General features: G+C 34.2%; 1 protein-coding gene across 7 annotated transcripts in view; it reads right to left on the reverse strand.

Moving 5' to 3' along the window:
- Window positions 1–24,600, reverse strand: part of dtnbb (dystrobrevin, beta b) — a 219,146-nt gene that overhangs the window by 64,878 nt on the left and 129,668 nt on the right. For all 7 annotated transcript variants that reach the window (XM_039748782.1, XM_039748781.1, XM_039748786.1 and 4 more), the window contains 4 exons: window positions 21,744–21,834; window positions 12,286–12,371; window positions 10,378–10,491; window positions 6,907–7,003 (listed from right to left, as the gene is read on the reverse strand). In XM_039748782.1, coding sequence (XP_039604716.1) covers window positions 6,907–7,003; window positions 10,378–10,491; window positions 12,286–12,371; window positions 21,744–21,834 — 388 coding nt within the window. The remainder of the gene's footprint in view (window positions 1–6,906; window positions 7,004–10,377; window positions 10,492–12,285; window positions 12,372–21,743; window positions 21,835–24,600) is intronic.

A 24,600-nucleotide genomic window follows, 5' to 3' on the forward strand; every position in this document is an offset into this window, starting at 1 on the left:
TCATCTGCATTGTGTGAAACTTTACCACAGTGGAAATATGCTTGTTTGTTATTTGTTTTACTGAAATTTCATTTGTTGCACATTCAAGTCCTCTCAAAAAATATCAGACAGTCCTGAGCTAAACTGACAGTGCTCCTTAACTCCATGATATACTCAGTTATATTTTCTCCTCTCATCTGGTTTTGCTCATGGAAACAAAATCATTCCATCATTACAGGAGGTTTTGGATTAAAACAATTTTGAAGAAACTCAACAAGGTCTCTAATGTTTTCTGATAGTTTTCCCTGAACTAACAGGCTGTACTGTAAACTGTACTTTTTGACATCAACCATGACGATAAGCAGCACTGTTACTTTTTTAAATTCTCAATGTTGATAACTGCATGTTAAAGTTCCACTCTTTCAGTATACGTTGACCTGTCTTCCACTGTTGGATTAAATGAACTAATATTTCTAATAAATCCTGACATTTACTGTATATTTAGTTATTTGGTTTACATTTCACATTAACTGTTATATTTTTGTAAAATTGCTTTTTACTAGGTTTAAGTGAGTTAACTTACAGTTGCTCTGTGCCAGGTGTCTTCTTCTGATTTCATTTGTTTTAAATGATTAAGGTTTAACCAGTTGTAGGAATGTTTATGGTTGTATGTTTGTACATGTCGCTAAAATGTTTTGTCATTCCATTTACTGTACTTACACAATTAACAGTCAAGCCAAGCCAACATCATTTTAGACAGTTTCTCATGAAATATGGATAGGTGTAACAGCCTCTACTACTGTTACACTTGACCCAACATGTAGGCTCTTCCCAAAGTCATAGCGATCTATTTGAATTAAGGAAGCCATTGTACAAAGCAACTGCTTCTGCCTTGGAATTTTTTTACATGAACGTAAACATGATGGTGTGTTTGCTATTTTAGTATCTCAGTCGATGCAAATGTATGTGCTTTCAGGATAATTTGTGAGACATGTTTCTTTTACTTTGTCAGTTAACTGTTTACATATGTATGTTTATATACAATAATATAAAATAAGGAACATAAAAAGGTTAAAAAATTCAAAAATAATTGAATGTCTAGCATCATTTAATATAGTCTCTCTCAAGCCACTACAAACCACTTATTTTTACAAATGGTTCTCTGGAATTTTTTTATTTAGTTTTTATGAAGTACCTCATAATTGTTTTATGCTGGAAATGTCACAATTTGTTTTTTTTCCATGTGAAAATGTGGAAGTCTTTGCTTTTAGTATATACACCGCAGGGACTGCACCTAATTTTGTTGTATTTGTTACAATGACAATAAAGATATTATGATTCTGATTTTGATAAAGAAAAGATCTCTTCCTCTAATTGAATGCTGTTAAATTAAAATTTGGGATATTTGTGGGATAGTTGAAAGAATCAGGACTATTGCACTACAAGGACAAATAAGACACTCTACATACAAGTCAAACCCAATAAAAAATGCTCTGCATAAAATATGCTACTCTGGCTATCAATACATTATCAAACCCACTTACTCTAATTCAGCAATGCAAGAGACTAATTGGCAGAAGTTGGTGCCAGATGGGAAACGACCTTGGACAGACAGAATCACAAACATACCCATGCTCTCTTTGTTAACTGACAAAATTTTAGAAAGTAGTAACACAAGTAAGGATAAATAATTTAGAATGTGTGGACAGTCTGTGGTATAGCGGATCTGTGATTCTGAATGAAAGGCCAGTTTTTAAATAATCCATTTGACATGTCAGTCTCCGTGGGCACGACTGTGCAGCCGTGGGGAGTTGATGAGGTAAATGGGGCGAGTCATACCTGCATATGAGGGTGCAATCATTCTCGATTGCTTAATTGGCCTCCTGCGGTGCGTGATTTAGGCGTTGCACCCAAAGAGCCATATGAGTACGGGCCGGCACAGGAGATCGAGAGGAAAAAGACAGAAAAGAGACAAAAGAGGCTTAGAGAGTGAAAGCAGCATCTGGGGGGTGAAAGAGAGTGGATGAGCTAGCCAGCTTAAAGAGAGAGGTCAGTGTGGTCAGGGGTCCCATGTGGAGCGAAAGATCAGCACTTGAGGGAAAGATCGCACTCACTGAATGGGAGGAGTGGGTATGATCGAGGTGGAGTCCTTCCTAGGGATCTGAGGGATGACTGCATGTGTGAGAAGGAAGACGGAAGGACAACTGACCCCGAGTGGTCTAGCAGACGCCGGCGGAGGCAGTCAAGTAGGGGGTCGGTAGCGAGAGGACCGCGACTGCTGAAGTCTCTTCAGCTGAGAAAACCTTGGGTGAGCTGGAGTGACTGGGAAGGAGCTGTGTTTGGCTGGTGTGGCCCCAATGACTGTTGCAGGTTATTCTCGTGTTTAAGCCTAGTTTTAAATAGTTGGGATTTTTATCTTTTATGGATTATTAACATTTTGAAGAACTGCACTTTCACAATGGACAATGTTTGGATTTGATTTTGGTTTTAAATAAAACCACTTGCACCATTTGCACCATCTCCTTTCTCAGTCTGATTTGTTCCCATAAGATTAGCTCATCCGGTTACATGACTGACGGTGTTAGGTTGGAGAGGCTTCCAAAAGGGAAGATGGAGCATGGAGCAGGGTCCGCACCATCACATGCCCAACATGAGCATACGTAACATTTCAACATTGTTTTCTTGAAATTACGTCAATGGGATACAAAAAAATGGGAAAATGTACTCATGCTCCCTGAAATCCTGACATGTTCTAAATTAAGTTTCTTGTTTCCCCATTTCTGCATTAAAAACAACTTACTGTGTTACATTTTCTTTAATATGAATATTGTAGAGAAATGTGTTGCTTTCTAATCTTCCAGATTATAACAGTTGACTGTTCATGTAGTTCATGGAAAGCAATACAAAAAACAACTTACTGCCATTGGCATCTCAAATTGGAAGCAGGGTTCTTGCTGTTATCAAGTGAATATAACCACCATCTAAATGGATAAAAGTGGTGAGTAGTTACCCTTTAAGAAGGGTCTCATTAACCACTGGTTATCTCTGAAAAATCTACTTTGAATTTGACACAAACTCCTCATTTTAACAAACTTTTTCTTATACAAGTGGTACCTCGGTGTACGTCCTTAATCCGTTCCAAATCCTTGGACTTAAAGCAAACAGGACGTATACCAAATTAATTTTTCCCATAAAAATCCTATTGTTATTGGTATATTATACTTTGATGGGGTTGTATAAAATAATTTAAACACTGCTTAATACTAACATACATAAATACAAAAGCAATTACATGAAATAAATGAAAATTTAACCTCACTTTACCTTTTAATAACGTCTTTGTTTTTCACAATCGTAGATACCGTCGTTCTCGGCATACGATACGCAGCCAAGTCCCGGATACGCATGTCACCTTCATACTTTTCAACAATCAATTCAAATTTACGCAAAAAAACACAAAATCACATGAAAATTCACAGAGAATTGTAGCACAGGTTGTTCACTGATGGCTAGCAACTGGCATACTGACGCTCGTGGGCAGTCATTGCTTTGTTTCGAGAGAAGTGAACAAGGGTAGCGCGCAGGTTGTTCACTGAATGCTAGCAACTGGCGTACTGATGTTCTTGGGCAGTCGTGGCTTTGTCTCAAGAGAGGTAAACAAGGGTAAAACGTGGTGTTCTAGCACGCAAGTCGTATTCCAAACAAAATTTTTCGCATCCAAACATGACGTATACCAAGTTGGACTTATTCCAAAGTGGACGTATACCGAGGTACCACTGTATTTTGTTATTGATTACCTGTTATTACATTCTGTAGAATTTATACTGTGCTACACTGCAATGACTATTTAAAAGGTACTTCATGTCCCACAGTTTTACTAAAAGTAACTAAAGTATATATTGTTGTTATTGGAAAATAAGGTTTTCCACCATTTGTTAAACTACTGCATGTTACTAAAAAGGAGATAATTTTTAACATAAACACAGTAAGGCAATCATAGCAGTCATCTTTACAGAGTAACATACTTCAGAGATTTTATAAGCATTTTAAATGCACACAAATATTTTTTTTTAACTCAAACTCTTAGGTGCTTTCAAATGCAAGTAAACTGAAAAAACAATAAAATTGAAGAATTAGCAATTGACTTTCAAACAATTTGTGTTCAATGTGTATTGAACACCTCATTCAAAAAGTACACTGTGTTCTCCTTCTAGCACTCTTTTGAGTGTGAAGTGTGTATTATCTTCTTCAAATTACTATACATGGACTAAGTGAATTTTGTGTAAAATAAACATTTAACATAAGAAAATGTCTTTAACTAACACATACATAATAGCTAAAATTGGTTCACTAGTTGCAGAAATACTGTATACGTAGACAGATTAACACACAGAGAGCTGGTTATAGGTAATCTTTTACTCCATCACATACATCCCACCCTCTCTGTCAAAAATATTAAAATCAAAAGCAACATTTCTTTTTGTGATAAAATGACATACAACAATTCTTACCTCACATATTGTCAGTTTTTAAGTTTGAGTAATAAGTAGATAAAGCACTAAATTAGCCCTCAAAGACGATCACTATGTAACAGAAAGGAAAATACACTTTTTAAGCATTTAAGGTGGATCTTTAAGATTTATCTGATCACTTGCAATGCTCTGAAAATTAGAACTTAAATGACAGATGAAAGTTTCTAAAGTTAGCAATTCATCTATTTAAGAACTTTCTGTAAACTTCCATTGAAAGCCAAGTCACATAACATTAAGTGGCTTTATTGTCATACCATCCATACACAGTGTTGCAACATACTGTGGTTCCCAGGACCGCTATGCAACATATACATAAGCACTGGACAAGTGCAAGATGGGTAAACAACTATACTACACTATACTAAAAATAAACTACAGATAAACAAATAATAACCAATAAATTGAAATGGATAGTACTTGAAATAAATAAGTAAAAAACAACAACTAATAATAAAAACAAAAGTAGTAACAAATGTACTGCAAATGAATAAACAACAGGCTTAGTATCCATAACCCGAAATGCCTGTGATGAGAAATATTTAGGATTTCAGGTATTTTCAAATTTTGGAATATTTGCATATGCAACATGAAATATCATGGGGACACCCTTGATTAAGTAAGGAAATGCAGACAAACCGGCTAAATAATGACTCACGCATGTAATGATTCATATGACCAAGCCATTAATTATAATGTATGTTGACATGACAAACATATTAACCTCAAAAGTGATGAATATGATGCATAAACTCTAGTTTAGTTCCCTTTTAAGAGAGTCAGTGCTGCATATTTGCACTGAAGGACTTTTTCGTTTTATTTTATTGGCTACCCGTTTTCACTTCTCAGGGAACTGGTTTACAGGTCAGGATTTTCTCAGCCAACCAGCTTGGAAGTGCTGGAAGTAATTAACCAAAATGAGTCACTACAATCAGTATTTGTAAGGTGTGGGTATACATACATGAAACATACGGTAATATGTTTTTGCCAACATAAAATGGCAATTTGCTGCAGTATGCAGTTTTTCTAATGTAATTAGAGCAATTTACTGAAAACTCATATTTGCAATAATGGCACCTAAAGACAATGAAATCACTTTTTTAACTGCATGCAGTGACATATGGGAGAGCATGGCAATTGAAAATTGTTATCATGTTGCTTAATGGGGGCAAAGCTTGTCAACTGTGTTTCTTTGGTTAGAATCACTTGATGCTTCATGGGGTATATGCCTCACTCCTCCCCAAGTCCCTATATCTTTGATCATGTGTTGTTTCCTAATAGCACTTGATACTTCGTGGGATATCAATCATGGGTAGTTGCTTTTTGAGGCACTAAGCTTCATGGGGAACTCCCCCATACCCAATTCAGCTCTAAAGAATAAATCCATTTTGAATCTGCATGTATGTTATTCATGCTCACTTTTGCCAAAAGCATATTTTTAATGCTCAGATACAAGCAAAATATCATAAAAGAAACCCGTGGTATGGAACTTTCCACTTGTGATGTCATGTTGGAGCTCAAAAAGTTTCAGATTTTGGATACTCAAACTGTACTAACAACAGATCTGTGGGGAGAGTGGCATCACAAAGTTTAGAGTATGGACAGCAAAGAAGTAGAAGCTGTTGCAGAACCTGGTACAACCATTTCAGATTCTACAGTTTCTTCTGCCAGATGACAGTAGGACAAAGACACGGTGGGAAGTGTGGGAATGGTCCTCCACAATGCTACAGACTTAATAAAGATGTCTTTAATGGAGGATAAAAAGGCCCCAATGATCTTCTCTGCTGTGAGAACCATTTTCTCCTGTACATTTGTGTTCCTAAAAATTCTTCAAAGTCATCACTGAAATCAAAAAACAAGGCTTGTGTCCTATTCATATTATTTTATGGTTACTAATGTGAGATACTGTGATTCCAAATTCTTTCAGCAAAGGTAAACTTTTAAATTTTGATTCATATTTATTTAAAGTTGGCACTGCGGTATTGCCAATCCTTAGTACATTTTAACAATATTGATGTAAACAGGACATTCAGCTCAACAAAGCCTAATAACCTTAACTTCACAGCTTAACTACTTCTTTACAGATTGTTTTATTGTGTTTATGTAATTTATGTTTTGATATCTTGTAAGAAATTTAATTGAGGTAGCTGGTATGAAAAATACTATAAATAAATTTCCAAAACACAGTTTCTTCTTTCAGCACTCAATTGAGAACTGTAAGAGAAGTTTACATTTTTAGGTGTAAAACTGAAACATGTTACATTTATAAGAAGGTTTTGCAATTCTTGAGGACATGAACCAAATAATATTTTTATTCACAATGTTGTAAACACAATCAATCTCACCGAGTTCCTCCTTAGCGTTACACTGTATATAATATACCAACATAGTAACTTACCTTCAACAGCTTCATTAGTCCTTCGAGCTGTACCATCAGCTCTCTTCGGCTCTCCTGCAAAGCTGACATTCGCTGTTCAAGTTCATCTTTCCTCTGCCTATTCATGAAAGAGAAAGGAAAACCTTTTTAAAATTTGATGTTAAAATGAAACAAATAATTTGGAATACAAAAATCTCTTCAAAATAACAAAAAGTAGTAATTATTACCATCAATTCTTGATCGAGATTTTAATAAACAAAACATCGCCATTAGATTCAAACAGGAAGCAATTTAAAATGAAAAAGGAATTTCTATCAGAAAGGTTGGCTTTCAATGACAAAAAAAAAATATTTTACAGTCAGTAGGTTAAAGTTTCATCCAGTAGGTCAGGTATCATCCATAACAATTCTCTCACTACAGCCAGTTTTGTTACTTGGCATAACAATATTGTTAGGTTTATTCAAGTAGTTCTACACTTTTATTTTACTAATTTGCCACTTTTTAACATTTTAGTGACATAATTTTGTCAATATTTTCTGTTTTATTTTTTTATGGGTATATGACATGAAACCTTCCCACAGATGCAGTTTAATATTTGGAATTTTTATATGTGGTTTTCCTAAATGTATAAGTCTTCATTCCTTTCAATACATGCACAAATTTGAAGTAAAAACAACTAAAACATAGAAAATATCTCCATTATACAGGACATTTTAGAATGATTAGGAACTAGAAATAGAAATTCATTCAAACTGACATGTTATACCTATTCACAATGTTATTTGGATAGGATGACACCTAATATAAGTGTTAAAGCTTGATTGAAGACAAAACAGACCACTGAGACCTGCCTAAAATCTATCCCACTACATATGTGTGAAGATTGCGCATTCTTTTCCATGTCTGTATTTTTTTTCTTATTACATTTTAGGTTTCATTCCACATAAAAGTAACATTAAGATTATTTTAATTGGGCCTACAAACTGATTCTAGTGTCAGAGTCTTGCTTTTGTCATGGTATTGGCAGAAATCCTGTGGATCTTGTACAATCCATCTCAATACTTAATTGAGGAAGACAAAATATTGGTGCTACAGATGGGACTTAAGTTTTTATGCCAATGGGATGAAAGAAGAAGGGGTTAAAAAAAGTATAATGAGCCCTCATATTTACAAAAAGGGGGGCACCTATTGCCAAAAAGTATAAATATAGGCTAGAAAATCTAAATTTGGCAAAATGACATTTGACAATTTGGGGCACAAAAGAAAACTGATTCCAGGGTTAAGCATCAGAAAATGCCTTTATTATGTACTGTAAAATCCATTTTTGGAGAGAAATTCCTAAAATACCTACATATTTTTTTATTTAGTTGATATTCATATAAAACAAAGGTTTTTATTCATGTAGAGACAAATTTAAAGTGTTATGCTGCATTGCATTTACTTAGGAAGTCAGATATCATAACTGGGAATGGAGTCACACTTGAGCTGACCACATTCCAGTAAACCATTTAGAAAAACAAAATGGACACCTCCAGATAAACCTATGTTGTACTTGCTCTTTCAGAATACAGACAACTAATGAACAAATATGTTCTACTTTAGTTGCTCTAACCCTGTTAAAAAAGAACTTTTAAAATTTAAATTGGAATTTCCACAACCAATTTGTTTTTTGGGTTTTTTTTTATTTCATGGGGTGTAAGAAGTGAGACTGGCACAGTAGCCAGTTTAGCCATTAAGCCATTATAAGCAAAGCAAGTTGATAACAAATAACAATGCAATGATGTATTTTGCACTTCCAAACACTGTGGCAATATGTTTACAAATACAGTATAAGCTGAAAAATATTGTGTGTATGACTGGTTTCATAAGATACAAATAGACAGAAGTGCTAATAAACATCAACTTTCGTTACTGTTGATGCATGGTGTAGCCAACTTGGATATCGAGCTCAGTGTTGGTGAGGCTCTCGTGAATTTCCAAGTAGAAAATCTGACTTCCTATAAGGAACTCAGAAAGTCTGACTTCCCAGGTCAAATGAAACTCAGCATTATACTCACTATACTTCAGCCATTTGCAGTGCATTTATTACATAAGTAGAATAATAGCTCTAATAATAGAAAAGGAACACTTGAGTAAATGTAACTGTACTTGAGTAAAAATAATAAACATCTAATAATGATAATAATATATACTTAAATTTCATGTTATTAATACTGATTACCCATTTCAATTCAAAAGAAAATGTTTTTCTGTAAAATTGTGTCTTTCAACAAAAACCAAGTCACTAGTTAAAGCAGGAATTGATCTAATATAGGAGTGTTTTAATCATGAGAAACTGTGTATAGCATGTTCAACAGTAAAAAGCTCCAGTGACCTAATAATATAATTGTTCCTTATTATTTGACTGACACCTTTATCCAAGGTGACTTAAAACTTTTGTGTCACATTTCTTTTGTTTTTCTAGTTGGAGCATAGGAAGATGAGATGACTTGCTCAAGATCACACAATGTCAGTAGAAAGATTTGAACCCACAACCTCAGGATTTGAAGTCCCAGGTCCAAAGCCTTATCCACTACAGCATACTGCCTGCCAGTAATACTGTATAAAACACACCACTTACAGCCATGTGGTTGTCAACTGCTAAACAGTCTAATGACCTAAATGTGAAAACAGTCCCTGAGTCTAGTGGTGTTAGTCAAAATGGTTCTTTACCATTTAACAGAACAGAGGTAGAAAAAAAGTAGCTGATTATGTTAGCTGCAATATTTATTACTGGTGTTTGTCTTTTAAAGTGTCATGTGATATATATGTATTGAACTGAAAGGAGCTCTTTTCCAGTAATATTGCAAACTGACTTCAGCACCCTTTGCAGTGTTTTGCAGTCCTGAGCTGAAAATGTGCTATAAAGCCTGTGAGCATACACACATTTGTGTACTTTTGAAAGTTCATGAGCACAGATGGAGAAATAAGTGTCTCCTATAACTTTCAAGCTAATTGCTCTCCTCAAAGCATGCCCTCTTTATATATACTTGAGCGTTGTCTCCCTCTTGCTTCCCGAAGACAAATCCTAGTACTTCATTTTAGATGACATTAAATGAAAATTAGCTATTCTGGCATGACTCTTCCCTGTACACTGTCTCATCACTGATCAGGCCTAAGGCAATTGTGTAATCAGCAAATTTAATCTTGGAACTGAAGCTGTATTTGGCCATGTAGTTATACGTGACCAAGGAGTACAGTAGGAAGCTCACGATACTACTCAGTGGTGTGTCTTCTTTGAAAATCAGTGATGAGGAGGAGATGATTAAAATGTTAACATGAAGTTAGGAAACACAAAATCCAGTTGCAGAGAGTTACACTAAATTCTAAGACTTGGTGATCAGTCTTGATGGAACATTAGCTTTTAATGAACAACCAGTAATAATCTCTAATGACAACCAACTATCGAACAAAATATCAGCAAATAATTAATAACAAAGTGTTGTTTACTACCTTAAAAGTCTCAGTTCAGCCAGCAGTGTTGGGTTATGCTGAGCTTTCTCAGGCGTAGGCTGTGAGGCTTGCTCATGTTCTAGTCTCAGGCGTTGGATTTCTTGCAGTATTTCCCTAGAAGCAGCAACAATACAGATTAAAAAAATTGGGAATAGATGCAAAACACAGACTAATAATAAAATGGAAAATAATTTTTCAGTCACTCCTTTTCCAAGCCTAGATAGCCTAATACTTCTAATAATGCAGGAAGCAGTCTCAAATAGGACATCAGCATTTCACATGGCACATTCAGTTGCGCAGACACATTTTCACACATGGTCTGCTCAGAATAATCAGTTAATCTAACTGGTATGTATTTCTGATGTTTGAAGCAAACTAGTATTCCTGTAGAAAATACACAGGGAGATAGACAGACAGTGTAAAATCCACATAAACAGTGTCAAGATGGGGCTTTAAACTTTGAAGCAGCACCACATTGGTGCCTGGAAAGCCTTTAAAATAGCATAATGTTACATAATGACAGCTGATTAAAAAAAAACTGAAAAGGCATCCCATCCAGGACTGTGTCCAATGCCATCGGTGATAAGCTATGTCATCCTGTGACCCTGAACTGGATAAATAGGTTAGAAAATGGAGGAATGGATGGATGTTTTGAAATACATTACTGTACAGAGTTATATAAAACAGCAAGATTTCTAAATTGAAATTTAAAAAATGATGTAAATTGCAAAATTGCTAGCAAAGTTAGAAGAACACATGTCTTGTTAAAGCTTGTAGTCAAAATATACTAGTGTTTCTCAAAAGACCTAGGATCACTTTGCTGAATCCAAAGATACAGATACCTTTAGCTAACTTCTTAGGTGTAATTCTGCATATTTTTTTTTTTTACTACAGGCATTTCTCTGAAAAACGCTAAGACTCTAATCCAATATTGCTGGATTTATATTCAAAAGATCTCAATTTTAGCCCATCATCTACAATACTGGGGACTACATTTAACAGTATGGAGGTCAGGCAGCACACACCACACTGATTTCTAAAATAATTACCCAAGTAAACGCATAACAGGCTAATGACTCTGAGCAGTTAAAAAGACTGTAAACTTGCCAACAATACTTTGTGATCTACTGCAATAAATCATAGCTTTTGAATTAAAAATGATGCACTTATTATTTTTTAATCTTCAAATCAAAGCCCTGACAGATGAATAATTCTCTTTGCAAACGTTTGTTTCTAGAATTCCCCAATAATAATGAATCAACAACTGTGAGGATGTAGTAGTAACAGCATTGCACTAAAATATTTATAAAAAACATAAGCACATTATTGATAACAAAATCACACTGGATGAAAATTTAACTTTTAATTACTAGAAAAAGAAAGTGTATTTGCAACAGTAAACATTGATAATTTTTAAAATTATTTGTCAGGCTTTCAGTACAACAGACAGCAACAAAGATAACTACATTTAAATCACATAAAACAGACTGTTTACTGGACTAGTTTACCATATTACCTAATAATGTACTGCAAGAGTGCATGAAGCAGTATACCCTACAGTATTTTGCAAAAAAGTTGATGACGTGTAGACATCACAATATCAGGAATGAGTAAAGTACTTGTCTTTCTATCATTTTTAATGCTTTTCATTGGTAGTACATGAGTATCTCCTTCAATATCCACCATCTATCCATTACAAAACCCACTTAATCCAGATAATAAAGTAAACATTCAAGTACAACACATGTAATACACTAGTATATTCAGAAACTATACAACTGCACACTCATTTCACAATGCACTTATGAATTTTGTGTTTTTTAATTCATTGAAGAAACTATTTATATCCTTTAAAATATTTCCAAAATAAAAAAGAGACCTGCATAGTAAAACACTTAAGTCCCCTACCTGTTTTTATTTTCCAGTTCAGCGATAAGTTGCCTTTGTTGCTTATTGGCATCAAAGTTAAACCCAAGATCTGCCTGAGGGCGTTGCTGTTGTGCAAAGACAAAAGGATATTACATTTAAAATTTATATATCTATACATTGTGAAAATATTCATTCCCTTTGTAATAAGGAGATAAAATGTTATAATAAGAATAAGCCATTCAGCCCAACACGTTTAGTAATTTTCTTCTGTAATAAGTAAACATTCTAGAAGCATAGTTCCATGATGAAATAATGGCAAGGAAGCTACGATTATGAAAAATGGTGTACTGATTGCCCACTTGTAGCAGCTTTGAACCCTCTCCTGAAGTCATGTCTGGGCAATACCCAGAATCTCTTTCAACACCAGAAGCTATTCTTTGGTCATGAGGAGATCAGGGTACAGGTATTTCTGGTAACTCTCAGCAATCCTTAACGTGCCTTCTCTTCATATCAGTGTTATGCAGCTGACTTTAGTAAGTAACAATATGGTCCAATGTTCTTATATAACCTTAACTCTTCGACTGGATGAAAAAAATCTGATAAAGGTGGATTACAACTTGAGCTCCATCTGTTTAGTTGTACACATGATGGATTCATTTGTTTTCTATCGAGATACCCCATTGGCGTAATTTAACTTATGTCAGACTTCAACTATAAATCACCGCATCACAAAACTCAATGCATATTTAAAGACTTTCCTCACTCTGTCTGTTTTATTATTAGGCAAAAATACTAGGATACAGGCAAAGCACACAGAAGGGATTAAGGGGAACCATAAGGTTATATCTCAAATATATGTGTGCTATATGTGGAAACAAGGAAGGGATATTCTACTGTAATATGCATCACTGTTTAAAAAAAAATAGTAGAATTAATTAAGAAGAACAAGATTACTTAAAAAACCTAGTCACACATATATCAAAACTTTGATATACAGATTATTATATGGATTATTGTAAGAAATATGGTGTTGGTAACCCTAAAACCTAAAAAATAATAAATAAGTAAAACAAAAGAATTCAGTAACTTCTGTATTTGTAAATATTTAACAATATGTTTTTACTCCAAATATACAGTATACAAATAAAAATGAAATATTATTAAAACCAGGAGACACATTGTTAGATCTCATGCACTGACAGTGCTGTTCTGTAGTGCAGAAATCAAATAGTAAATCAAATAGTAAAGGCAATTTGAAAATTATCCAACAGCAATGCATAGAAGTTGACTTTATACAACACGTTTGCAATGGCTTATAGGTAGTTCAAAAATGTACAGTGGTCTGCCATTAGTGTAGCCAAAGACTTAGTAGAGATGTGAAAACAACATGGTCCAATGGTAGGTTTATAAATGGGTAGAAAAGTTTAAAGTGGGAAAAAAGTGTAACTGACAAAGCTTGATCTGGTTAACTATTAACAATGCAGATACAAGCTCACATTGACATGGTAAATGCCTGTGATTACGTTGTCTGCTGTTGCTGCCTTTTGGAATATTAGATCTGCACATGCCACAGTGCATGATGACTTGGTGTGTCATTAAAGTTGTGCAAGATATATACCCAAACAGCTTACTGATCTGCACAAGACAAACATTTTTGGTGAGATTCAGCAAGTTTCTGCCTGAAGAAATTTTACTATGGTGTATTGTTCGATAGTGGTGCAGTCCCGGAACGGAGTGTCCATGTTCATTTGACCTTTGCTTCAACTAGGCTAATGCCTAATTTCCTAATTGCCTTTACTTTTTGATTTAAATTCGTACTTTAACACTAGAATCCTTGAAGCCTAGGAAAAAGGCTGTAATCCCGGGTCACCTTAAATTCCTTTGCAGCTCCTCATCGGTGTCTTTGTCTTGCAAATGTGTCAATCGGCGATGGCAGCAGGCAGCCTGATCACTCATCCCCCCACCAAGGCAGCTGAAGTCAACTCAGATGCTGAAGTCTCGGTATGTGGCAGTGAGGTGTTTGAAATTGTATAGGTTGAATAACATATTGTTAATTGGAATACATACACTTCATGTGTGTTCCGTGTCTGCAACGATCTGGGTAAATGTACGATGACAGGAAATGCGAAGCAAGAACACATAACTAAAACAGAAAACTTTTCATCTTACTGTAATAATGACAAAATGTCAACGTGAAGTATATCACTGAAAAAAATAATTTCTTGGTCTAGTTTATTTTACTCATATAAATGTGTCTATTTTACAGAGAAATTGTAAAATTTTTAATTTACTTATATTTAATAGTTTACCCAACACAACACACGGCCTTTCATCTTTACATTAATTATGTTTCCTTTACTAAGTTTTTTGTTTAAATCCAATTATACATGGTTGGGCGGGCTTTTACTTTTGCGCATGCACACTGAGCAGTTTCTCATTCGTTCACAGTGACCATCATACGTGTATGCTCACCGAAGAGTTTCTGATTTGTGCAGATTAATCACCTGATTTATATTCATAGAACTGGCGGGTCCTTAGTGACAAAAGGCGTTTTTCTTTGCAAAGCATTTCTTTAAATTGGTAAGATTTTAATTATTTACATTTCATTTCAGTTTTTTTTTTATGTGCGCAGTTTTGTTAAAATGTTAATAACTTACATTCCAGATAAGTAACGATAATGTGAACAGCTTGTTAAGATGTTTTTGTACTTTAATCGTAGGCATTTAGTAGGTAAGTATTTTTGTTATTAATGTGTCCACAACTCTCCAAAGAACTGACTGAGTTATAGCGTGAAAGTATGTGATTATGGTATTTATTACAAGTAACTGTTAGTCTCCTTGTAATCAAAACCTGTTGAATGTCTTTTTTTTTCCTCTGTTCAAACGCCATTTTTCTAGCACTTCTTTCGCTGTAATCAAAGTTTACACAATTTGCAACTGAATTTATAAATTACATAGAGCGTTTAATTATCTGAAGACATGGAGACGTGCAGTTGCTCGTGTAAGTTTAAAAAATCTTTAACGAAGATTGGTTTACTTTTTTAAAATACCTGTGTGCACACAGTATCGTCAGTTTCAATATAAAGGTACTTCCTGGTTTAAAAACGTTTCAGAATAGGTAACTTATGATGCTACAAAAATGTAATTGCAAGATAGAAGACGGGGAAACTTAAAGAAGACTACAAGCCACATTGTTTCTGTGTTAAGTTGTTGAACTGATATTTTATGTAATGTATTTTTCTGATTCATGGCACATATAAATATGGTTATTTCTAAGAGGTATACATAATTTTCTATCAGAATTTTTAATATATACTACTTTATACTATTTCGTATGGATTGCAGTTGGCAGTCTGTATTAACAGATAATTTGTGTACTAGCTTATAAAGCAGATATATCTCTTGAGTTATGTAATTATGTCATTATGGTAAAGATAAATTATTTGGAAATCACAAGTAAAATTAATTTTGTCATTTGTTTACTATGTTTAGACAAACAAATTATACATTCATGCATAATACAGTAAAAATGGTGTGTGTGTGTGTTTAAATTTATGACAGGTAATCATCAGTAAATATATATTTTTAGCTGCGCTTGATACTACTCCATGTCTAAAATTACGTATTTACTTTTAATCATTAACGCTGCTTGTGGAGCTTGTAAAAAACACCTGTTTGTTATCATTTCAGAATGGTTTAAGTTCTAGATGTGCAGATCAGCGAAGAATTCTTAAAAATCACAACAGTCCATCTGGTTGCAAAGTTTATGTCTTCCCTGGATAAATTCACACCAATGCTGATAAGCATTTTCCATAATAAGGGAGGTGCTGTACAAAAAGAAATCCAGATGATGCTAGATGTCTTACTTGGGGTAAGAATAATAAGTAATTTTTTGAGAGATATATATTGAATGGCCTGGTTGGCTTGCTTTTTCACAATGCCTCTTAATACTGTTTTAAACAGGAAAATACTCTCCACTGCTGTTTGGTAAAGTAACTTGGTGAAAATGTGGAGGATCTTCTCAAAGAGTATGTGGTAAGTGGATCAGTTTTCATTTTTTTCTTATTCTGTTTGTGAAGAAAAAGCCAATTTCTCAATATTGCATTGACTGAGTTGAGTTAAAAAAAACTCTATGCTGACAACTCGAAGAAACTAATAAATAAAATATATACTATATACTAGTACTTCGGTGGGCTGACGCCCTCCCCAAGGTTTGTTTCCTGCCTTGCACCCTGTGTTGGCTGGGATTGGCTCCAGCAGAGCCCTGTGACCCTGTAGTTAGGATATAGCGGGTTGGATAATGGATGGATGGATGGGTATACTAGTATAATATGTTAGTAACACTATATTCTTTCACTCAGTAGTTTATATTACTATTTTTCTTTGCTTTGCTAGTATAGTGCCCTGTTGCATGTCAAAAATAACACACATGGATGCTGTTGCATAAAACATTGAAAACCCAAGAAATGGCCATGTCAAATCTAGGAAAGCAATTGATCTCATTTGTTGGGTGATGCCCTCTGGATGTCATCCATCTTGACTATACAACATTAGTAATCTGAGATTTTATCATGAACACTTTGATATTGTTTGGTACTATCCAGAATCAGTTTCTATTAAATTGTATTGCATCATGATTTGTTTTGCTTTAAAACCTGAGATTAAAATTTTTCTCAGCCAGCTCTACCAGTGTAGGACATAAGCAACAGTTAAAGTGTTTATTTTTTTGGTGGAGTATTCCTTTGAAATGTAGATGTATTTGTTATTGATATTAATTATAGCATTTTATTTTATTTAGGATGTTAAGGCTGATAGTATTCAGTCTGACTGGAGTCAGTATGCTCTCAAACTATTTGTGGCAAAGCACGAAGGAGCTCCTGATGCAGTACCAGCAGATGTTGGTGTGATTGTTGAGGGAATTGAAGCTGTAAATAATCTTGGTAACTTTGCAAAAGCATGTTCCATGTTACTAGGTGTGATATACTCACTTAATCTAGGGTACCCTAAAGAGATAAGATATACTGTACTTTTGAAGTATTCCAAAACTTTGTTTTTGGAATTGGATGGTCTGAAACTTAACTCAAAGGTTCTTTCTTTAAAAAAAAACAAACAAAAAAAAACAGGTTAATGTGCTAATGTTAATGGTTTATTTTTTGCACCCACTTTTTTTACTGTAATATTAGAAGAGCATATTGTTTTATATGTATGTATATACTGTATGACCATATATCAGACAAAAAAGTATTGTTTGCTGGATTTTTTTCCACTTAGCTACCAATATAGAGACCCTACTTTACACAAGATTTTGTTAAGGTTATTAGGTTTACAGTTTCACAGTTAAGCTTCTTTTGTAAATGTTACATACTGTGAATAGCAAACATTTAGAAGAAAGCGAACAATTTGGATTGTAAAGTACATTTCAGTGTTAATGAGCCGAAGATGGCTGTAGGGTTTTGTGAAGAGAAAATAAAGGTAAAATAAAATCTACATTGTAATTACTGTTATTTGTAAAGAAAAATATTTTAATAATGTTTTATACATTAAAATACAAAAACTATGCTCTTGTGCTCTTTGTGCTTTTTTCCATTTTTATGACATCTGTTTGAAAAGGTAAGAATACTGAGTTATGCTTACTAAAAAAAATTATGGCAATCGATTGTGTAAACCTTTTTAAGTTTATTCCAATTAAAATCTTGTATTACTGATGCATAAACCATTTGAGTAGGGTTAAATTATGAACATTAGTTGCTTCAACTTAACAAAGTAAATATTTTGTAAAAGAAAATGTTAGTTAATCCAAAAAGTTCATATCACATTTTTATTTTCACTCAACTCAAAAACAAATGTTAAATTTACTTTAAATACCATTGTAGTATTTACTTAAAAGTAGTGTTAGTTGAAAGAACTTAAAAAGGTGAATGCAATTGATTGCCATAATTTTTTTAAGTTTATCCAACAAGTTATTTTTTTCAGTGTATAACGTGTGAAGGCTGAAGACCAAATATCAAACACTTTCACAAAAGGTACAACAAAACAAGTGCGGTTTTATTCAAGAATATAACCAAAGAAAAATAAATCATTCAATTTGCATGGTAGTGTCAATAAGTAAAAACCCAAGTCCAAATATCAAGCTACATCAAACTGACATGTCTGCTTAGCTGGTGCAGAGGTTGTAGGTTCTAGCCTAGATTCTCCCCATTTTGGGTAGTGATTATTCTTATTACAATTATATAATAAAATATATAATAAAAAAATACATTTGATTTCAGTCTGGAACACCCGGTGTAAGTTTTCACTACTTGTAAAAGTTAAGTGTTTTTTTATTCAGTTTTATTCTCTCCATCATGTTCACACCCACACCAAACTAACCAATTAGTTTGGAAGAACTGTAAGGAAGAACTGTAACAACAGACTTGCTCACGTTGCTTTCACTGTCTAATAGACTGCTGCACTGCAACACAAGTCTGCTTGGCACCATAAATAAAGTGGGAATTTCACCTGCAGCTAAAATCACTTCAGTATGCGAGCAACTCTCTACGCTAGTGTTTAGATCTGGCAGTTCCATGCTGATGGTTTATGCACCCAAAAAGACGGAGTCTGTCTGCATTCTCAGTCCCATGCATCATAACGTGGAGTTTCGGCAAAATTAGAAAAAATCACCATTTGACAACTCATGTTTAAATGACATAGCGCTTTCAAATAATGTCGTTTTCATGCATGAATGTGTGTGTGCATGCGCGAGAGAAGCAGAGACAGATTTGATGTCATTCAAGTAGTTACTGGAATATAAAATAAACACTTTGCAAAGTTATAATGAAACAAGTGTGCTTTTATTCAGCCAACGCAGGGCGCAAGGCAGGAAACAAACCTCAGGCAGGGCGACAGCCCACCACAGTGACAACAAGATACCAAGAAGAAATGATTCACCAGCGTTTGTGTTCCCTGTTTATATCCCTTCAGCGTCATCTTTTACAGGTAGCAAATATTTACACCAGGTGTTACAGACTGAAATCAAATATATGTTTTTTGGGTATATTCTTTAATAAAATGCACTTGTTTTGTTATATCTTTTGTGAAAGTGTTTATTTGATATTTGGACTTCAGTCTTCACACATTATACACTTTCTGTTTCAGTTATGTTGTGGAGGACTGCTGGCTTCATACTCCGGTCCTCACCCCCAGGCCTCCATAAGGAGCTCTCCCGACAGCAGGATCATGCCCCGACTTCCAGCAGGGCATCACGGACCTTGCAGTGTTTATACACAGCCCTGCTGGATACCTTGGGGGACGCTGGGAGTCGCTGTAGGGGGGCTTGTGGGCTCATATGTGCCCTATAGCCCGGGAGTACGTCACGGTCACGTGACAGGAAGAAATAACGTGCTCCTGGGTTGAAGAAAAAGGACTGTTTACCCTGACCCAGAAGGAATAAGGAACTGTGGACTGGTTGGGCAGGAACACCTCCGGGTCAGGGTCTATAAAAGGACTCTGGGAAAGTCCAGACACTGAGCTGAGCTGGAAGGTAGGTGGGCGAAATGTCTGGGCGAGGAGGAGAGAAAATTGTAGTATTGTGTTGGTTTAATTTATGAATAGTGTGGAGGGTGCTTTGTGCACGTTATTCTTAAATAATAAAAAGTCTTGGACTTGTATCCAGTGTCCAGCCTGGTACCTGAGGGTTCAAGGGAGCACTAGCACCCCCTACTGCCACAATGTGTTCAACATTTCTTGTCTCACATTTCCTGTCATCCTACATTTGCCCAGATCATTGTACACATGGAACACAGGTGAAATGTATCCCAAATAACAATATATTATCTACACTATACAATTCCAAACACCTCACTGCCAGATAACCTTTAGAGTCTGAGTTGACTTCAGCTGCCTCCGTGGAGGGATGAGTGAGCAGGCTGCCTGTTGCCAGTGCTGACTGACACACTTGCAAGACAAAGATCAGTCATAAATTTAATTTAAAAAAAAAATGGCTGTTGACTGTTCTAATGATTTTTTTTAACATTTATAATTTGCGCCCAATGCATAGGAAGCATTCTGCAGAGGCCAATATATTTATCAAAAACACTAGTTTTTACTGTTACAAGACATAAGAAATTGGAGTTCATCCTACCATGTTTGTATAGTTCCAAAGCAACAAGAATATTGGAGAATTAGAACTAAATATAAAATACAAACAAAGACAACTTTTAACATGTAACTCATGTAGAAACTGAGAATGTGGTATTGTTATTACAGATATTGTTCTGTTAGGTCAGCATAGGACTTCTGTAATTTCACAACAGTAAAACAACAACTCGTAATGCAAACACTACAGTTGCTTGGAATAGAAACAAAGTTGCTAGAGTTGTTAAAGAAGAGTTAACATTTGTGTCATCTTTTTACTTTTCTGTACATACTGTTTTATACAAGATACAAATTATTACCTAGACATTTAAAAATGGAAATGTATATTTTAGATAATATTTGTTATTATACAAAAATATGTACAAGAAAACCACATGAAAATACTTAAATAATACAATGCTTTTAGCCACTTTCATTTGATTTGTTGAATTCCCACTTAAACTGAAAGAACAGAGAATGTGATCAAACGTCTTAAACAGGACTGTGCAGAAATAACACTCTTTAAATACTGTATATATTCTTCATGTTTCATCAATCTGCATATACCTAGTTAGTCTTTAGAAAGGAATCATCCTAAAAAAATTAAATAGGTGTGAAATTTTGCTCTTGAGTGACACTACTGATATTGCTTGATTTACCTGAAAAATAAATTTACATGGTACAATACTACAACAATTAAGGAAAATGTTAAAAAAATGTCATGTTCTCCAACTCGGTAGGTTCACTCAGTCAGAATGATGGTTATTGTGTGACATGTATTACTTAGATTTTCACCTCTAAGAGCAGATGAATATGTTTACACAAACTAAACAAAGTATACCATAGCAATTAAGTCATGAACAGAAAAATGTTAGTGAAAAAGAAGTCATAAGTACAGTTTATGACCCAGTCATACTGTGTCCTTTGTGAGGTCTAGTGTTCCTTAAGCACAATAAACACACAATATTTTTGGGGGAAAGCAGTCAGCTGAATATCAGCATTTTTTTAATTAAAGAGGAATGCAAAAATATACCCAACCTCTTTGGTTAACTGACAAATAAATAACTGGCTGAACATGATGCTAAGATAAGACCCTTTTCTCTCAAGAGAATGTACTAAAATAGATTGCCATAAATATTTCAGTTTGTGAGTACATTCTTGCTTTCATGAAAACTGTGACCAGAAACAGCAATGGTACTTTTTATATAATTATTGTAATGTACTGTTGCACCATAATACTTTTCCTAGTGTTATTTGTCTTTATAAATTAGCTGCAAAAGACAGCAACAGTATATAAAGGAAACATGTAACCTCTCAATAATACACACAGCAAAATGGTTGAAGTAAAATATAAACTGCACAGTTCTGCAAAATCAAGTCACTTACTGTAGAGTTTCCAGCTTCTGCAGCCAACCTAGCTGCATACCGAGCTATAAGCCGGTGCTCTTCATCTAATCTACTGGGGCTATCAAGAACACTGTGGATAAAAAGATATACAAAATAATAAACACACAGTAACTACAGTAATATCAACAATGGCCATTAAGTGTATTAGATATATTTTGTTTCTTCAGCTTTAAACAGCTATAGGAAATTCAAAAAGCCTCATGTCATATAACTGCTGTCTTTATTCATTCAAACAAATGAAAGCAAGCACGACAAGAACTCTATCTAAATAATTATTTTCAAAACAAAAGCAGCAAATTTGTAAGGCTTGAAATACAAGCAAGATTACACCAATGGATGTTTCATTTGACTTCTTATTAATTTCACTTAAACTTTTCTGTACCTATTCAATGTGATCAGCAACCCTGGGGCAACAAAGTGAACTGTCTCATCTCCCTTTCTTTTCACCTTCTACATCAGTTTTTAAAGTACAACTCCAATATATGACAACTAAGGGAGGACTCCTGAATTGTAGCTTGGAGAACATGAGTACACGAAGATGGTACAGAAATTTGAGTCACGATGTAGGGACGAACTTCTGGTACTGAAATTTACCACAACAGAAAGTCTGAGGTCATTCACCATAAAGAAGGAGGAAGAAGTTGGGCATAAATATAAATACTAAGGATCCATCTGAAAAGAAAATTGCACTAGGGGGATAACACAGGAATGTTTTACAAAATGCCCCACAGTGGGCGATTTTTTTAAATTACATCCTCCTGGAATACCTAAAGGGACTTATTGAAACTTATTAGTCTGGGATGCCATCTTCTCTCTCTCTGGGCAAAAGTAGGACTCTATTTTATCTATTACTTACCTACTTGAATAATGTGTATATTGATTTATTCCGATTTGCTAGTTTTGGTGTTTGATTTATTTTGTTGATTCATATACTGTACATATTTATTTCTAATTTATTATTTTTCTTTTTACGTGCAATTATTTTGTTAAAATCTTGTAAAGCACTTTCAGCTCCATGCTTTTTATAAAAATGTGCTAAAGAAATAAATGTTGTTTTTGAAATTTAAAATCTTTAATGATGAGTTCTAGAAACCCCTGTCCTCGCTTATATAATCAATATACTTGCCTGCGTGCCTGGCTGTCTGAACAAGTCTTGCCCACCACAAACCAAAGGCTTTTTTTAATGATTTTTTCATGTCTTCTCCTTGGCCTCAAAATATTATCCTGTCATTGCTGTAAGGATTTTAAAGGTCAAGAAATCTCATTGGTACATTTGCTTTAGTGCTTAGTATAGTTTTAACAGTCATGAAAGTAACTAACACTGTTTTTCTTATGGCCATTTTGAGGGTTAAATTGCTGTTGTTAGGAACTATGTACCATGTGGTATCACCAGGTTGAAGGTATAAATGTCAGTTTCATTCACTGCATAGTTATCCATGATTGTGAATTCATCCCAGACATTAAAACCATTATTACATTACTGTTTTACAAAGTTCCAGTTAATAAGCTACAGCTTGGTCTCTTGACTATGATTTAAGATAAATGTTTTTTTCTGGTTATGTGTGAATTTACTTCATTTTTAATTTCTAACTCAAAATTTGACTATGATTTTTGCTACAAGTGTTGTAGGTATTGTTTCTATTTGTTTCTATACTTTCTGGTTATGATTTATCTCAATTCCATTTCTAAGTGGTTCAATGAAATTAGAAAAGTAAAGCACTTCAGTAATAAAGCCTTAGTGCTGTTCGTTTTTGATTTTCTGTTATTTATATACAAATAACATGTAAAAACATGTGAAAAGTTTGTATAATGATTGTAAGCCTTGCTTATAAATATGAAAAATAGGTGTTCACACCATAAAACTGATTAATCATTAAGACTTTAATTTTACTCAAATAGCAAGTATAGTATTCATTAAAAAATGTTTTACTGCCTCTTACTGACTGAAAAACTCAACATAGCGCATGTTTTTTTGCTTTTTTCTTGATAGCTCACGTTACACAGCTAGTTTATAATAAAAGTCAACCAACAGCAATCACAAAAAATGTTTAATTTGGGTAAACTGGAAATATTCTAACATTTTAAACAGGCTTCCTATTTCGATGACTGCTTCCCTGTTTGTACTATTTGAATTCTCTTTTGTTGTGACCCCATTCTGAAGTTTAAAAATTTACATCTATCGAAAAAAAATTACATTGTTTACATCCAATGTTTAAAAAAGTTGTAAGAAAGTTGTTCAGTGATGCACTGTACCAGTTGTGACTACTGGAAGTTAATACTACAGTCAACTGCATTACTTATTTTCAGGTGTTATGTCTAATGTGCCCTATGAGCATGAATTGGAATAAATGGATTTAGGTTATATCGATTGTGTATGCATTCACCATGCCTAGCTGTCAGTAGATTTTAAACATATTTACAGTCACATAAACATTTTTTTAATGTCATTAAAAAAGCACAATATTAAAAACATATTATGTCCTTCTGTAGGATCTAAATAATGTTAATTTAATAAATAAGAGGAAAAACCTTGAGAACATTGCAATAAAACACAGACAGCAAAAATAATTTTTTTTTAAACATTTCAAATAACACCAAACAAACAACACAAGCCCTAGGCACAGTTTAGAAAACATCAATTGAATTACCAAAGCAAACAAGTTTACTACATTGAAAGTAATTGTTTCTATTGAAAGATAAATAATGTAAAATACTGTAAAGCACACACCCCATAGTATCTTCTGGAGAAGTTTGATAGCACCATATCCTTAGCACAGCTCATCATTAATTTTATTGATATTTCAAAGCCACTTTAATGTTTTTGTCTCTTACAGCT

This window comes from Polypterus senegalus, chromosome 3, assembly GCF_016835505.1.
Source record: "Polypterus senegalus isolate Bchr_013 chromosome 3, ASM1683550v1, whole genome shotgun sequence".
Classification (NCBI taxonomy): domain Eukaryota; kingdom Metazoa; phylum Chordata; class Cladistia; order Polypteriformes; family Polypteridae; genus Polypterus; species Polypterus senegalus.